Source organism: Palaemon carinicauda, chromosome 1 (assembly GCF_036898095.1).
Source record: "Palaemon carinicauda isolate YSFRI2023 chromosome 1, ASM3689809v2, whole genome shotgun sequence".
Lineage (NCBI taxonomy): Eukaryota > Metazoa > Arthropoda > Malacostraca > Decapoda > Palaemonidae > Palaemon > Palaemon carinicauda.
In genome coordinates this window covers 1271472-1289245 of record NC_090725.1, presented here as the reverse complement: position 1 = coordinate 1289245, position 17774 = coordinate 1271472, and the positions used below count along the sequence as shown (strand labels likewise).

Below are 17774 nucleotides of genomic sequence, written 5' to 3'. Positions count from 1 at the left end.
TCCTCGATCACTTATTATCAATGACCCGCCTTGTTTCCAACGGCCACCTCAGGATACGATCCCTCCAATGGTGGCTAAAGGACAACTGGAATCAGGCCTTTGATTCCCCGAACATTCTGATCACCATGGGACCAGAGGAACGGACCGATCTCAAGTGGTGGGTGGCAGACAAGAATCTGCTGAAGGTTGTCGATCTTCTTGTCCTTCCCCATGGACTTGATGCTGTTTTCCGACATATCAAAAGAAGGGTGGGGGCCCATGTGCTACATCACATGATCTCAGGCCTTTGGTCAGAGTTCGAAAAGTACCTTTACATAAATCTCTTAGAGATGAAGGCCATCTACCTGGCCCTTCAAAAGTTTCGTCAGTTCTTGGCGGGTCATTCTGTGATGGTGATGAGCGACAACACCACGGTAGTGGCTTCCATCAACAAGCTAGGAGGTACTTTTTTGCAGCCCCCTTTACCATCTAGCAGTAGAGATACTGAAATGGGCAGAAGTCCACTCGGTCTCATTATCAGCTCCCAGCAAAATGAATGTGCTTGCCGACAACCTGAGCAGAGTAACTCAGATAGTGGGTACAGAATGGTCTTTGGATCATCTAGTAGCCAACAAAGTCCTGACTTTGTGGGGTTCTCCGACTGTGGATCTGTTCGCAACGTCCCTAAACTTTAGGATCTCATTATACTGCTCCCCAGTCTTCCATTGTGTCTAATGGAAAGAGTACTCAACAAAGCCAGAACATTGGTCAACCTCTCAATGGCCCTCATAGCTTTGCTATGGCATCATGCAGAATGGTTTCCAGACCTTCTCCATGACATGATCTACTCAGATAGCCACATACCAACATTTTCCACAAAAGAGTAGCTTCGCTATGTCTACGCCTGAAGACTTTTTTTTTTTTTGCAATAAGTTGCGAAGAGGATGTCTGGATATCTGCGAAGGTCATCAGCATCAGTCTACCAGGCGAAGTGGAACGTCTTCTGTAATTGGTGTCGGGGAAAGGGTCTCTCTCCACTCGATGTCTCTATTCCAGCAATAGCAGAGTTCCTTGTATATTTGAAGGAGGAAATGCACGTTTCAGTTTTGGCAGTAAAAGGCTATCGCTCAGCCTCCTCATTGGAACGTGGATCGTGTTCTTCGGTCTCTAAAGAGGTGTCCCTACAAACCATTATGCCAGGCAACAGATCGCCACCTTACATGGAAGACGGTGTTCCTACTCGCCTTGGCTTTGGCTAAACGAGTCAGTGAACATCGTGGTCTCTCGTATGACATCGACCATTCCAAGGGGATGGGGAGAGGTAAGCTTCAGCTTCGTTCCTGAGTTTATTGACAAGACTCTGAATCCGGGGGTACCGGATCCTAGGCTCGATTCCATCCAGATAACGAGTCTCCGCTCAGTGACCATCGATCCAGATTATCTGTTAATATGCCCACTGAGGACTTTGAGGCTCTTCTTCAAGAGAACAGCAGCAGCTCGTCCTCGTGTGCCTTTGCTCTTCATCAGCACGGGAGAAATAAGAGGAGAATCATGAAGAACACCATCTCAGCTTGGATCTGCTGGGTCATTGACCATGCACTGAACCCTAATCCTCCTCCAACACATTGACCCAGAGCACACAATGTCGGGCATAGGTACGTCTCTGGCCTTCAAAAAGAAACTACTCTGTGGTGCAGGTTCTGCAAGCGAACATGTGGAAGCGTCAAACGACTTTCGCCACCCATTACCTGCAAGACGTGACCCACAGGAGATTCAATACGTTCTCTATCTGTCCTGTGGTGGCTGCACAACAGCTGGTTTAGTACCTCAAGCTCCTTAATGGAAAAGTAGCAGAAGGTTGAGGGCACTGGTTACCTGGTTTCAGTCTGCATGAAGGAAAGGGAATGACTGCCTCTTTTCTTTTCTTCACCCTACCCCTCTCCTTGGGAAATCAGCATCCTGGGTTCTCTGGACAAGCTGACCTTAACCACTGCAGGTAAACCATTGCTCCCGTGTGTAACCTAGTATTGTATCAATACTGTTACGTCCCCATACCCTAGCGTGGTGGTACACTATTGGGAATGTTTCAGTTAACAGACTCCGAATAACTTATACCTTAACAGTCACATTGGTAGTAACTCAACACACAGCTTGTATAGGCAGCAGACCATGCTTAGTAAGGTTTAGCGAGGTATTAGGGTTTCCTTATTTCTGTACTAACATACATAATAAGAAAGCCCCGGGTAAAGCCCAAAAGCTAGATTGGCAGGGACATCCACCCTCATAATGGGTGAAGCACCCCTATAAATACCGTAGGTTTGTATTCCAGTTACGGAGCAAATGACAAATTTGGAAATAATTTGTATTTTTCCTAACGATACATAACTTTAGGTATTTATCCAAACTTACCCGCCAACCCTGTCCCTCTTGAAGCCCTACCTCCAAGCAAAGTGAAATAAAGTTACAGGTGTGTGAGTGAGGGGTATAGCTAACTACCTCCCCCCTAACCCCTGCTAACTAGCATGATGGGTAGTTATACTCCCTATAAATAGCTAAGGGTATGTATCGTTAGGAAAAACACAAATTATTTCCAAATTTGTCATATTGTATCACTACTGTTATGTCCTCATGCCCTAGCGAGGTGGTATTGGGAATGTGTTGGTCAACTCGGTTATTTCCTATAGACTTGGAATAACTGATATCTTGACAGTCACATTGCTAGTATCTCAACACACAGCTTGTGTAGGCCACAGACCATGCTTAGCAAGGTTTAGTGAGGTGTCATGCTTTTCTTATTTTTGTACTATCCTACATATAAGGAAACCCTGGGTAAAGCCAAAAAGCCAGATTGCCAGGGACATCCACCCCCCCTACTGGGTGAGTCAACCCCCTATAAATAGAATAGGTTTGCATTGCAGTTACAGAACAAATGACAAATTTGGAAGTTATTTGTATTTTTCCTAACAATACAAACCTGTAGCTGTTTATACAAACTTACCCGCCAACCCTGTCCCCCTTCGAAGTCCTACCTCGAAGCAAAGTGAAGCACAGTCATAGGTGTTTGAGTGAGAGGGGTAGTCAGCTACCTCTCTAAGTAGCGGGATGATTAGTTAACCCTTGCTAAATTTTAATGGCTCGTCCTTTCGGCTTTGCCGAAAGTACTACCCCCATAAATAGCTACAGGTTTGTATCGTTAGGAAAAATACAAATTGCTTCCAAATTTGTCATTTTAGCTTGCTTGTGGTTAATACTACTGTGAGCAGTCCAACATTTTCAAATCACTCATGCTTCTTTTCACCCTGCCTTTATGCCGTTTCCCTCCCTGCACAACACCACTTCTCTCACTGATTTGGTTTCACTTTCCCAGCTTCTGTCTTTGTGAAAGCATCTCCTACAAGTGTTTGTCATGCAACAAGTAGTCTTCTCAAGGTACCGCTAAGCCGTTGAGAAAGGTCATGCCTCTTAAAGAGAAGATATAAGCTCTCAATAAGTGTAAGGAATTGATGTCATATGCAAGTGTAGAATACCTTTTTGGGCTCATCAAGAGTATCGTGAGATACACCGAGAAGAACGCAAAGAAGATTCGTGGCAGTAAGAACTATACGCAGTACGAAGATTATATTAAAGGTGAGGGCGGCATGATCTGAAAGGAAAATGCCCTGTATTTGTGAATTGAGGATCAGCAAAGCAAGGGTATAACTGTTGACTCGCATATGCTTTTCCGAGCCAGCAAAGGCTTGTTTGAGAAGTTTAAGTAGCGTTTGAATACAAATCATCGTTTTTTACATAGGAGATAACAGCACGAGATGGAACATGGCTAAAAAAACTTTTAACGAGGTGTCGACTGGTGGTGTTACCATTGGATAGCAAGTAAGCTCTGCTCCCCCCCCCCCCACACTCACTCACTACATCCCCACTTTGATTTCATCCGAGGTTGAGATCAGCCATTCTCCTGCAATGCAATGACTTTACTTGAAAACTTTTATTATCTTTTTCTTTTGCAGGTGTGAGCGGTGTGTGAACCTTTAAATTTGCTGGTATTCGGATTTTTTCTGGCATGGTGGTCTGCTTATGCATTATGTTTATGTTGGTAATGGAGACAGATCCTTATCGGCTTTACCCTTTGTGCAGAGGGCACTCCTGCACGAAGGCTTCTCTATGGTGTGTGTCGGGAGTGGCCATCCTTCGAGAGCAGTATGATAGGAGGAAGAAGTCTAAAACGGATTCATTGCCTTCTGAATCTCCCTCAAAGTAAAAGAAAGCATTATTTCTTCCTCCCTTTCCTAGTCCCCTCCCCTCTGCGTTTTCTCGTTCAGCAAGAGCAGTGGCTGTTTAACCCTTAGACCAGGAAGCTCTTCATCTTCCCTAGTGAGGTGGTGAAACCTTCATCCCAAGATGCTTTTGCATGTCTTGTGACCTTCCTTCCGAATTTTGAGTTGACCTTCGAAGGATAAGCTACTGGAATTGTTGGTTCATGGGGCTCAGAAGGACAGGGCTTTTGTTCCTGCGGGGTGGTGCTTCTATACCTGATGAGGTTGCCTTTGGCACTTTTCTCTCTAGACCTGACTGGAGGGAGTCGTCCTTCTCGGTCGCTTGCCCCCAGACTTTCGCCCTCCCCAGTAGATCTTCTCCCATTGGATGATCGGAAGAGTAACGCTCAGGCAAATGTTTCCCCAGCACACTCACCCCTTGCGGTAAGTGTGGAGCGCAAGCCTGTCTTCCCAGGGGTAGTTCTCAGGCGAGCATTCCCCCAGCTTGCTCACCCCTCGGGGTGAGTTTCATTGTAAGGACAGACTTCCCTCATCTTCACCATTCTGAGCCCTCCAACCTTCAGGGGACTTGGCAGATGCCATCGCAAGCATAAGAGGTTGTTCCCACCTGGGAGTCCATCTCCCCAAGTAGCTTAGAAACGTTCAACCGGATGGGTTGAGAGCGCAGCACTCAACTTGAGTTGGTTGGTTTTGCATATTTTCTTGTTACTCTTATTCTGCCCATATAAAAGAGAAAATTTGTCCAAATCCCTCCTCCACTTCAGTGTGGATAATCAAGCTAGATAAATTATCCTTTGGTAATGTTTATTAATATGAAATTTTCTTAATATTGATAATGCTTGCCTGGATACTTTAGCTAGTCCCACCAGCCCTCCCACATCTTTTAGGTCACAACTGATTGTCAAGGTCCTTGGAGAGCTGGTTCAATCAGCAGTGTTGCCGACAGGGGTGACAGATTAAGAGGTAGCATGGTTGCCAATGTTGTTGAAATTTGGGCATTTTTTTTAAGTTCAGAGGTTGCTAAATTATCCAGGTAAGTATAATTATCATTAAATTTATTATGAAAATTCCATTTTTATCTTTTCAGATCTCTAGTATTAGAGAAGTAACTGATGAGTTCATCAGTTATTATCGTGTCATGTGATGGTGCTGAGGCCATATATCAAATGTATTCTTGCAATTAGACGGCAGCTGCAATATCTCTTTGTCAGCATGGGGAGACTTAAGAAGAAAGTGACTAAGAACAAAATTTCTTAATAGTCAAGGGACAACATTGACCAAACCCTTTCACATTCCTCCCTTCCTTCCAGAGGAGGATGCAGGTCAAAGCCCATAAAGTCAGAAGTGTTGGTGCATCTTTAGCTTTAAAAAAGAATCTCTGTGATGCAAGTATTACGGGCAGGTGTGTGGAAACGTCAAACAACGTTCACCGCTCATTATCTGTGGAATGTGACACACAGGTCTCAAGATACTTTCTTGCTAGGGCCTGTTATAGCAGCACAGCAGGTGGTATAGCTACTTTGGCTCCTCACAGGATCATTAGCAATAGATCAAGGTCAAAGGTTACATATCAGTCTGGGATGAAAGTGAATAATGACTGGCCTTTTCTTTTCCTTTCAATCTTCCCCTCTTCTGGTGTACAGCATCAAAATCCTTGCCTGCTGGACAGGATCTCGATGCAGGTAAACCCTACTCACTGTGTGGCTATTCAGCACAGTATAGAAGAGTCTTTTCCCCACACTCCTTATGAGGGAGAGTGTGACGAAGCTAGGTAAACGTGGTGTCAGGATCCTTAACTCTTGCAGCATTCCAATGCATGAGTTTTGAGTATCCTGGGAGAAGTTTCCAGCCTGTTGGAACGGGGACGTCCTCCCGCCTAAAGATGAGTATTATGCAAAGGATAAGGGTTTATATTTATGTAAGAACAAAGGACAAATTTGGAAGTAATTTGGATTTTTCCCAACTATACAAACCTGAATTCTTTACTCATACTTTCCCACCATCACCAAACCCCTAGAAGTCCCAGCTGCAATCTTAGTGGTTTATCAGTAAGCAAGCAGGGGGCTACTGAACCAGTAACTACCGGCCAGTTGTTGATACCTTGTTATAATTTTCAACTGCAATATTCCAGCTTGGCTGTTATCATTCTCGTATGTAAAAGACTCAGGTTTGTATAGTTAAGAGAAATTCAAATTACAAATTTTAAACATAAGACTTACCCGGTAGTTATATATATAGCTTACGTCCCTAACGTCACGGCAGTAAATTCAAAACTCGCACCAATCGCCGATTGGATAGCCAGATGTACCACCCCTGCGCCCTAGCGAGGTACCTATGAACCATTCCAGGAACCCTCATATATTCCCTGCCGTCGCTAGCGGCGACACGTGGATATTCTGATCTTATTTTGGTGAAGTACTAAACTTTGGTTGTTGACTCCCGCTTGTTTTTTATTTCGCTTTTGGATATTCTTTAATACGATTGGATTTAGAAAATTTTGACCCTTGCATGTTTGATTTCTCTTTAAATTTTTCAAAATGGCCACCCCCCCTATAACTTTTAGGTTGTGTGTGAGTGGGTGTAAGAACCGAATTGCTAAAGCTTCTCTTGATCCCCATTCTCTCTGTGTTACTTGCAGAGGTAAAGAATATGATTTGGGGGATCGTTGTGATGAGTGTGTTCTTTTATCAGAGCATGAATGGATTGAGTTTGACCGGTATAGACGTAAGCTCAAAAGGGATAGATTGAGACTAAGTTCTTCTCGTTCTTCTAAAGACTTTTCCTCTTCCCATGTCACTAACCCTATTCCTTCCCCTGTAGTGGTAGATCCTGATCCCGCTACTGCAACTGCTAATGAGCCGACACTCAAAGACATGTTGATTGCGATTCAAGTGCTGGGCGCTAAAGTGGAATCGCTTGCGGCGGACAGAACTCAGCTTATGTCCGACGTTAAGCAGTTGAAGGGTGAAAGTGCGAAAAGTGCAGTGAAGTTAAGTGCTGTAGAGGGTGCGCCTGCTTGCGTCTGTCGTCCTCCTAGTCCTAGACCTCTTCCAAGCTCCCCAACCCCTGGGAGAAGGAATTTTGAACGGCGAAAGGAGACGAGAGGCTTTAAAACACGAACAGATGTCCCCTCGAACGTACCTGTTGGCGTTTCCCAGAACGTTCACCCTCACCAATGGAAAGGTGAGGTTAAGTGTTTCTCGTCGTCTTTGGATGACGCTTTGCCTAAAAGAGGTTGGAAGCTTGCTTCCAGACCTCTTAAGAGGACCTTTGATAAGGCCAACCAACGTCCTGCTAGTTCGCGGCCTGGCTGTAGCCATTGGGATACTGTACACCAGAGTCGTTTGAAAGTTCTCCGACGAAACGCCCTACTAGGACGTCGGACGCTACCAAGGATCCTACTAAGCAGTTGTCAGGACCAGGCTTAACCTCAATACAGGCTCCCACACAGCTTTCAGACTGGTTTTCACCATCCAGGCGCTCTGTACGCCTGAGCGATGAGGAGAACGTTGTGGTGTCATCACCAATATCGCAACGTTCAGATCCTAATTTTATCATGCTACAAGAGATGCAGAACTACCAACGTAGCGACAAGCCTCAAGCTGACACACGTGACAGTTATTGTCAGGATCGAGACAGCGAGCAGTCTGCTCAGCACGTTTTGAAACGTCTTGTAGGACGTGTTCCCGAACGTAGTCTTAAGCGCGCGGTGGTTCATGATCTCGAACGTCCTCGTATTCGAGGCTCCAAGCTTCCTGCTAGCTACATTGAACGTCCTTTAGGACGTGATCCTGAACGATCACCTAAGTCCGCAGTTGACAGTCCTAATGTCGAACGCGCTTTACTACAAGGCGCAGAAAGTCCTAACAAGCGCAAGGAGTTTCTTCAGTCAGATCAGGTGCTCGAACGTCCTTCAAAGAGAGAAGTCGAACGTCCTGTCAAACAGGCTGTCGAACGTCCTTCGAAACAGGCTGCCGAACGTCCTGCGAAACAGGCTGCCGATTGTCCTACGAAACAGGCTGCCGAACGTCCTGCGAAAGAGGCTGTCGAACATCCTAGTTCTCAGGATGCCTACCGCTCTTCAAGATACCGAGCGACAAACAGCCGAACTGGTTGTTGAGCGGCAAGTGGTTCGCAGCGCTGAACGCTTGTCAGGAAGCGACGGCAAGCACCTTTCAAAATACGATCCTGAACACCCTACCTCTTACCATATTTCAGACGCTTCAGAAGTTAGTCTTGATTATGACGATGAGGCTTACCTTCTCCAAGATAACGCTGACTCTAATGCAGTTTAATTTCAGGAAATCACTAATTCCGATCGCGTTGATCGCGAGCGTTTGGCTGAGCTACAAGTAACACGCCCGCTTGATATTATTCGTAAGGATCCAGTTTTTGTTGCTGTTGGAACTCAGGATCTTCTCGAGAAGGATACTGCTCTCAACACTGTTGCTCCCGATGTAACTTTACCAGAGAAGGACATCGAAGGTCAGCTTTCTCCTGTGGAGTTTGAGGAAGTTTCAGAAGACGAGGCCTCTATTTCTTTTCGTCATTCTGCCGACTTGAAAAAACTTATGAAAGTTTTTACTGAGGAATTCTCAGACTTCTTTGTACCAGTTGCTCCCTGTTCGCCACCGTCCGAGTTTACTCTTGGGAAGGCTTCAAAGAAGGCTCGCTTTACCAAGATGGTTTTATCACGATCGTCTAAGAGGGCTTTAAAACTGATGGGTGACTGGATGCAGTCCAAGAAAGCCTTAGGGAAAGCGGCTTTCGCATTTCCTCCAGCTAGACTAGCCTCTAGGTCTAGTATCTGGTATGAGACAGGAGAAGTTCTCGGCTTGGGGATACCTGCCTCTGCCCAGGGAGATTTCTCAAGCCTCGTAGACGCTCCTCGTCGGTCGGCCATGAGGAAGACCAAGATCTTCTGGTCTACATCGGAGATGGATCACCTGCTTAAGGGCATATTTAGAGCCTTCAAAGTTTTTAACTTCTTGGACTGGACTCTAGGAGCATTGGGTAAAAAAGTTGCTACTTTTAAAGAAGGGGATACCTCTGCCTTACTCCATTTAATGTCCTGTATGGATAAGGCTTTGCGGGATGGATCCAATGAATTGGCAGCTCTCTTTTCTGCAGGCATTCTAAAGAAAAGGGATCAGTTATGCTCGTTTCTTTCTCTTGGGGTTACTCCCTTCCAGAAATCCGAGCTGTTTTATGCGCCTCCTTCTCCCTTGTTGTTCCCACAAGAACTAATTAAGGAAATATCGTCGGCCTTAGCTCAAAAGGCTACTCAAGACCTGGTCTCTAAGACAGCCAGAAAAGCCCTACCACCTTCATTTGCCAGTCGCAAAACTAAGGAAAAAACTGCTTTTCCCAAGTTTTCTCAGCCCTTTCGAGGGAGGTCTTCCAGCAGGGGTAGCTCCAGACCTGACGCAAGAAGGAATAAGAGGAGTGGCTTCAGATCAGGGCGAAGCAGAGTCTGACTGCTTTCGCCTTCAGGCAGTAGGAGCCAGACTACTCAATTTCTGGCAAGCATGGGAGAAGAGTGGAGCAGATCAATGGTCTATACAGATCTTGAAGGAGGGTTACAAGATCCCCTTTCTAGGGAATCCTCCTTTGGTCTTAGCTCCAGTGGATCTCTCTCCCAGATACAGAGAGGAGGCAAAGAGACAAGCACTGATTACCCAAGTGTCTCTCATGTTGGAGAAGGGGGCCATAGAAAGAGTACAGGATATAAGTTCACCAGGCTTTTACAACCGCCTGTTCCTAGTACCCAAGAACTCGGGGGGATGGCGTCCAGTCCTGGACGTGAGTGCGCTGAACAAGTTCATCCAGAAGACGAAGTTCTCAATGGAGACTTCGAAATCAGTTCTTGCTGCAGTAAGGAAAGGAGACTGGATGGTCTCGTTAGACCTCCAGGACGCCTACTTTCACATCCCAATACATCCGAGCTTCAGGCCTTACCTAAGATTTGTATTCAAGGGAGAAGTTTTCCAATTTCGAGCCCTATGTTTCGGCCTCAGCACAGCCCCACAGGTCTTTACGAAGATCATGCTAAATGTAGCAAAAATCCTCCACTCAAGGGGCATGAGAGCCTCCCTGTATCTCGACGACTGGCTTCTCAGAGCTCACACATACGATCACTGCTTGAAGGATCTTCAGACAACCTTGAACCTTACAATAGAACTGGGTCTCCTTGTCAACAAGGAAAAGTCTCTCTTGATTCCATCACTAGAGATTCTTTATTTGGGAATGACGATTCGGAGTCAGATTTTTCGGCCTCAGCACAGCCCCACAGGTCTTTACGAAGATCATGGTAAATGTAGCAAAAATCCTCCACTCAAGGGGCATGAGAGCCTCCCTGTATCTCGACGACTGGCTTCTCAGAGCTCACACATACGATCACTGCCTGAAGGATCTTCAGACAACCTTGAACCTTACAAAAGAACTGGGTCTCCTTGTCAACAAGGAAAAGTCTCTCTTGATTCCATCACTAGAGATTCTTTATTTGGGAATGACGATTCGGAGTCAGATTTTTCGGGCTTTTCCATCTCCTTTAAGGATGGAACAAGCCAGGTTGAAACTCCAATGTTTTCTAGGCAAAAACCTGTGTTCAGCAAGGAAGTGGATGAGTCTAGTAGGAACCCTCTGCTCCTTAGAACAATTTGTTCCCCTAGGAAGACTGAACCTTCGTCCTCTCCAGTTCCATCTCAACAACCATTGGAACAAGGAGAAAGACCTAGAGACTATGAGTATTCCAATTACGAACTCCATCAAAGACTGCCTTCGGTGGTGGGACGAACCGAACAAGTTCCAAGAAGGTCTCGACCTAACTCAAAAGAACCCAGACCGTGTGTTATGTTCCGACGCCTCGGACTCAGGGTGGGGAGCAACCCTGAACAAGTTGGAAGTTTCGGGGCTGTGGTCAGAGACCCAGAAGAACTTTCATTTAAATCACTAAGAATTGTTGGCAGTTCTATTAGCCCTCAAAAGTTTCGAAGGATCAGTCACCAACAAATTGGTTCAAGTCAATGCCGACAACACGACGGCATTGGTTTACATTGCCAAGCAAGGGGGAACTCACTCGATATCTCTGTACGAGACGGCAAAGAATCTCCTTTTGTGGGCAAGGGAGAGGAACGTTATCCTAATGACAAGGTTCATCCAAGGAGAGAAAAACGTAATGGCAGACAGCCTCAGCAGAAGAGGTCAGATCCTACTGACAGTGTGGACGCTCCATCTTCAAGTTTGAAAGAGCCTGTGGCGACTTTGGGGTCGACCATGCATAGACCTCTTCGCAACATCAAAGACAAAGAGGTTAGAGGCGTATTGCTTTCCAGTACCGGATCTAGAAGCAGTCCACATAGACGCGTTTCTGTTGGATTGGACCAACTTAGATCTGTACGCTTTTCCACCATACAAGATCCTGTACAAAGTGGTACAGAAGTTTGTAGCATCCAAAGGGACCAGGGTGACCCTAGTGGCCCCCTTTTGCCCGTCAAGAGAATGGTTCACAAAGGTACTGGAATGGATGGTAGACACCCCAAGAAGCCTTCCATTAAGAGTAGATCTACTCAAACAACCCCACTTGGAAAGGTTCCATCAAAATCTCCACGTTCTTCAGCTGACTGCCTTCAGACTATCGAAAGACTCACTAGATCTAGAGGCTTTTCGAAGGAGGCAGCTCAAGCCATTGCAAGAGCAAGAAGAACTTCAACTATCAAAGTTTATCAATCCAAGTGGGAGGTTTTTAGAGAGTGGTGTAGAGTCGACTCTCTTTCCTCATCCAGTACCTCTGTAGCCCAGATTGCGGACTTCCTGCTCCACCTTCGAAGGAAGTGCAACTTCTCCTCCTATACTATTAAAGGATATAGGAGCATGTTAGTGACTGTATTCAGGCACAGAAACCTGGACCTTTCTAACAATAAGGATCTGCAAGAGCTTCTTAAGTCGTTTGATACTACAAAGCAACGAAACCAAGATTCACCAGCCTGGAATCTGGATATTGTATTGAAGTTTTTTATGAGTGACAGGTTTGAGACATTAGGTTCTGCTTCTATGAAGGACCTTACTATGAAAACTCTATTTTTGGTTAGTCTCGCAACAGCCAAAAGAGTGAGTGAAATACATGCGTTTAGCAAGAACGTTGGTTTTCGTGATGGTAAGGCTGTCTGTGCCTTACAATTAGGCTTTCTTGCCAAAAATGAACGCCCTTCTCAACCTTGGCCCAAAGCGTTTGAGATTCCGAATCTTTCGGATTTAGTTGGCGAGGAGTTGGAAAGAGTCCCATGCCCAGTAAGAGCTCTGAGATGCTACCTGGACAGAACAAAAGACTTACGAGGCAATTCTTAGGCTCTATGGTGCTCAGTCAAAAAGCCCACGTTGCAGATGTCAAAAAATGCCTGGTCATTTTTTATCAGGCTCTTGATTAAAGAAGCGCATGTACATTGTAATGAAGCAGATCTTGGACTTCTAAAGGTCAAGACTCACGAAGTCAGAGCAGTAGCAACGTCAGCAGCATTCAGACAGGATAGATCGTTGCAAAGCATAATGGACACAACCTTTTGGAGGAGCAAATCTGTGTTTGCTTCACATTATTTGAAGTGTTCAGACTCGTTACGAGGACTGCTACACTCTGGGTCCATTCATAGCAGCGAGTGCAGTAGTGAGCGAAGGATTCACCACTACGTTCCCATAATCCCAATACAGTGATACCTCGGTAGTCGAACGACTCTATACTCGAACAATTCGGAGTTCGACCAAAATTTTCGAGAAATTTTTGCTGCGGTGCTCGACCAAAAATTCGGTACTCGACCAGCCGAACACGTGACGACCGCATGGGCTTTGTGATGATCGCGCCATCTCGGCCACTCTCGCTTGTTCGGGAAGCATCAGTTCTCTCGAGAGCGTCACTCAGACAACGCGCGATCAGCATTCGTTGTGATTTAGTGATTTTCAGTGCTTTTAATTGCTTTTTTAGCTTTCATAATGAGTCCCAAGAAAGTAATGAGTGTTAAGGGGAAGGAGAAGAGGAAAACAGTGCGAACAACGATCGAGTTGAAGAAGGAAATTATAGCGAAATATGAGAATGGTGTACGAGTGTCCGATTTAGCGGTAGAATACGGAATGGCGAAGTCGACCATTTCTACGTTTTTAAAGCATAAAGAAATGATTAAGAAGGCGAATGTTGCAACGGGAGTTACGGCGGTAACTAAGCAAAGGCCACAAGTGATTGAGGAGATGGAAAAGTTGCTTTTAATATTTATTAAAGAAAAACAGTTGGCCGGGGAAAGTGTTAGTGAAGCGTTCATTTGTGAAAAAGCGTTGCATATCTATGAAGAATTAGTGAAGAAAAGTCCGAGTACCAGTGAAAGTGATTCATTTACATTTAAAGCGAGCAGGGGTTGGTTTGAAAAGTTTCGTAATAGAACAGGTATTCATCGTGTTACTAGGCATGGGGAGGCAGCTAGTTCGGATCAAATTGCAGCCGATAAATACGTGGGGGAATTCGATCGGTACATAAATGAACAAAATTTGATCGCACAACAAGTCTTTAATTGTGATGAGACTGGGTTATTTTGGAAGAAAATGCCAGCCAATACGTACATTACCAAGGACGAGACGAAGATGCCAGGTCACAAGCCAATGAAAGATAGGCTAACATTGTTGCTGTGTGCAAATGCAAGTGGCGATTGCAAGATCAAACCCTTGTTAGTGTACCACTCGGACAACCCCCGGGTGTTCAAACGAAATAATATTTGTAAAAGTGCACTACCAGTTATGTGGCGCTCGAACACTAAATCTTGGGTCACAAGACAATTCTTTACTGAGTGGATAAACGAAGTGTTTGCCCCCCAGGTTAAGGCTTACCTCATTGAAAAGAGCTTGCCAATGAAATGTCTTCTGGTTATGGACAATGCTCCTGCACATCCTCCAGGTCTCGAGGATGACTTGAAAGAAGAATACAGCTTTATCAAAATCAAATTCTTGCCCCCCAATACTACTCCCATACTCCAGCCCATGGACCAACAGGTCATTTCAAACTTCAAAAAAATCTATACCAAGGCCCTTTTCAGAAAGTGTTTTGAAGTGACCAGTGACACGAAGTTGACCCTAAAGGAATTCTGGAAGGAACACTTCAGCATCCTCAACTCTGTTAACATGATTGACCAAGCTTGGCGAGGTGTGACCTATAGGACATTGAACTCTGCCTGGCGTAAGCTGTGGCCATCATGTGTCACAGAGAGGGAGTTTGAAGGTTTCCAACCAGAGGCGGGTCCAAGCACTGCTACCCCTGTAATTTCTGATGACACTGATGTCGTTGAGGAAATTGTTGTCATGGGCAGGAGTTTGGGGCTTGAGGTCGACAAGGATGATATTGATGAGCTTGTAGAAAGCCATTCTACCGAGTTGACTGTGGAGGAATTGTTGCACCTGCAACAACAACAGCAGCAGGATCTGATTGTGGAGCAGGAATCTTCAGAAGAGGATGAGGTAAGGGAGGATGTTCCAAGTTCTCTCATCAATGAAATTTGTTCCAAGTGGGCAGATGTGCAGGCTTTTGCTGAAAAATACCACCCAGAAATTGCAGTAGCAAACCGGGCAGTGCATATGTTTAATGATAGTGTCATGTATCATTTTCGAAGAATACTGCAGAGGAGGAAGAAACAATTAACAATAGACCAGTTTTTCACAAAAGAAAAGAAAGCTGCTACATCAAAGCCTGTTTCTCCTCCAAAGAAGAGACAAAGAAGAGAAGAAACCCCTGAAATAGATCTGCCCACCCTTTCATTGGAGAGAGAAACAACTCCTGAAGGAGAACTACCCCGCCACATCATGGAAGGGGACTCTCCTTCCAAGCAGTAACCTCCCCCTTCCATCCTCTCCACATCCATCCCTGTATGCCATCGAACCGCTGCTCAAAGGTATGTTCACTACAGTACAGAAAATGGTTTAAAATTGTTTTATTTTAGTACAGTAAATGGTTTAAAATTGTTTTATAGGATTTTCTGACCAATTTCATACACATTTAGATAATTATTGTTGTTTAGGTACATGTTTTATTAATATTTTGGGCCTGTTCGAGTGCTTGGGAACGGAATAGAATATATACCATTATTTCTTATGGGGAAAAAAAATTCGGTACTCGAACAAATCGGAGGTCGAACACGGATCTCGAACGGATTATGGTCGAGTACCGAGGTATCACTGTAACCTTTTCTTCTCTTGGTACTTTTATTTTGTTTTTATGGTTGTTTGTGGAGATTGTGTCAGTCTTCCACAATCATTGATTTTAGTTAGGTGGTCAATTTTGTTCCTTGAAGAGCGCCCAGAACTGGTTATTGGAGGAGGTTCTGTCATAATGAGGTATATATACCGGTTTGACAGTCCCTACAAGATCTTCAGTCCCCTGGGAGGACCGCTGGATCTCATAAGGCTAGCAGACATAATGAGGCAGAGAATCATTGAAGTCGGCTTCCTTATCAGGTACGAACCCTTAAGTTTGTTTTAATTAACTCTTAAGCAGAATTCCAGATATACTAGCTGTCTCTAACCCTCCACCAAAGGTGTTAATCAGCTATATACAGTATATAACTACAGGGTAAGTCTTATGTTTAAAAATGGTATTTTCATTATAAAATAAATTTTTGAACATACTTACCCAGTAGTTATATATAATTTAAGTCCCACCCTCCTCCCCTCTAAGAGACTGGAGGCATGGAATATATGAGGGTTCCTGGAATGGTTCCCAGGTACCTCACTAGGGCGCAGGGGTGGTACACCTGGCTATCCAATCGGCGATTGGCGCGAGTTTTGAATTTTCTGCCGTGACGTTAGGGATGTAAGCTATATATATAACTACCGGGTAAGTATGTTCAAAAATTTATTTTATAATGAAAATACCATTTTAAGCATCAAGGCCAAAGGTTAATGTGTGGTTGCTCTACCTGTCAGGTTAGCAGGGTTCCCCACCACCTGGCAACCAACTATTTTTACATTATAAAAAGTCTAACAATCATTTCAGCTTTGCCAATCATACTCCTGTTAAAGGTCTCAGATTTGTATGCAGTAATTAGGAAAAATACAAATTACTTTAAAATTTGGTTTTTTCCCATCATATAAACCTGAGACTTTCAAGTTACACTACCCACCTCTACCACCCCCCAGTCCTAGGTCAAAGGTCAAAGTGAAGGGTGAATGGGGTTTCCCCAGCATCTAGTAGCCAGCTGTATTTACCTCATTAAAAGCTTAACAGCCATTTCAGCTTTACCTATGTCATACTGCTATTAACCCTTTTACCCCCAAAGGACGTATTGGTACGTTTCACAAAAGCCATCCCTTTACCCCCATGGACGTACTGGTACGTTCTTGCAAAAAAATGCTATAAAATTTTTTTTTCATATTTTTGATAATTTTTTGAGAAAATTCAGGCATTTTCCAAGAGAATGAGACCAACCTGACCTCTCTATGACAAAAATTAAGGCTGTTAGAGCAATTTAAAAAAAAATATACTGCAAAATGTGCTGGGAAAAAAATAACCCCTTGGGGGTTAAGGGTCGGAAATTTCCAAATAGCCTGGGGGTAAAAGGGTTAAAGGTCTCAGGTTTGTATGGTTTGTAAAAATGCAGATTGATTCAGAAATTTGTGATGTTTATGCAGTTGTATACTGCTCTACTAAATGTATGGTCTTTCTTTATCAAACATATTATTTATTAAGAAAAAATTCTTTTTTTCTTTTTTCAGAGATCTGGAAACTTCTGTGTTTTTGTCATCCCCAGAAAATTTGAAGTCCTGTATTGTACTTATAAAGGATGTTTATCCACCAGGATCTTATGTGGATCCTAATCAGTTGAAGTTTTTCAAGCCTTTTGGAGGTCCGGATTTTTATATTCCTCAGGTAATGCGTCCATATCTTTGCTTTTTTTAAGAGATTTAAGATTCTTTCTTGTAGTATTATATGTACTAGGTTAGATAAACCAATACACTATAAGTGAAGTACTGTACATTAGTAGGAATGGAATATTAAAAATAATATGTATTGTATGATTATTTCTATGACCCCCCCTAATGTTCATATTGCTTTGTCCTTGAAGCGGACTCAATAGTGACATTACCCAGAAGAGAACAAATATTTCCTGTTTTCCTCCCTTGAAGAGGCCACTCCTCTTACACATCACTGTTTCACCTGGTGGCTAATGGTAACCCAATTCAGTCTCTTTCATTATATGATCCATCACAGTCTATTTTCACCCCAGTACAAAGTTCCAATACATTTTGAAAATCATAATTGTTCATATACTGTACAAAACAAACCATTGTTCTTTAATGGCGGTATGATTTCAAAGAAGCTAGAAAACAGTAGTTAATATTTGTGATGAGGTGGTGGTAGCACCTGGCTGCACAGTATTTCATTGTGGTTATACTGTAGCTTTATTATGAGATTTAATGTGGTATTTTGTAGGGTTTGGAACGAATTAGGCAATTTGCATGTGAAATGGGACTCATCACGAAAAAATCACTTTACGAAAC

The 17774-nt window shown here is 44.1% G+C and overlaps 1 protein-coding gene across 1 annotated transcript in view; it reads left to right on the top strand.

Annotated features, from left to right (window-relative positions):
- The window catches only part of LOC137641351 (phosphatidylinositol-glycan biosynthesis class X protein-like), a 114384-nt gene that overhangs the window by 42043 nt on the left and 54567 nt on the right, over positions 1-17774 (top strand). The window contains exon 3 of the mRNA XM_068373824.1: positions 16989-17142. Within this exon, the coding sequence (XP_068229925.1) occupies positions 16989-17142 (154 nt within the window). The remainder of the gene's footprint in view (positions 1-16988; positions 17143-17774) is intronic.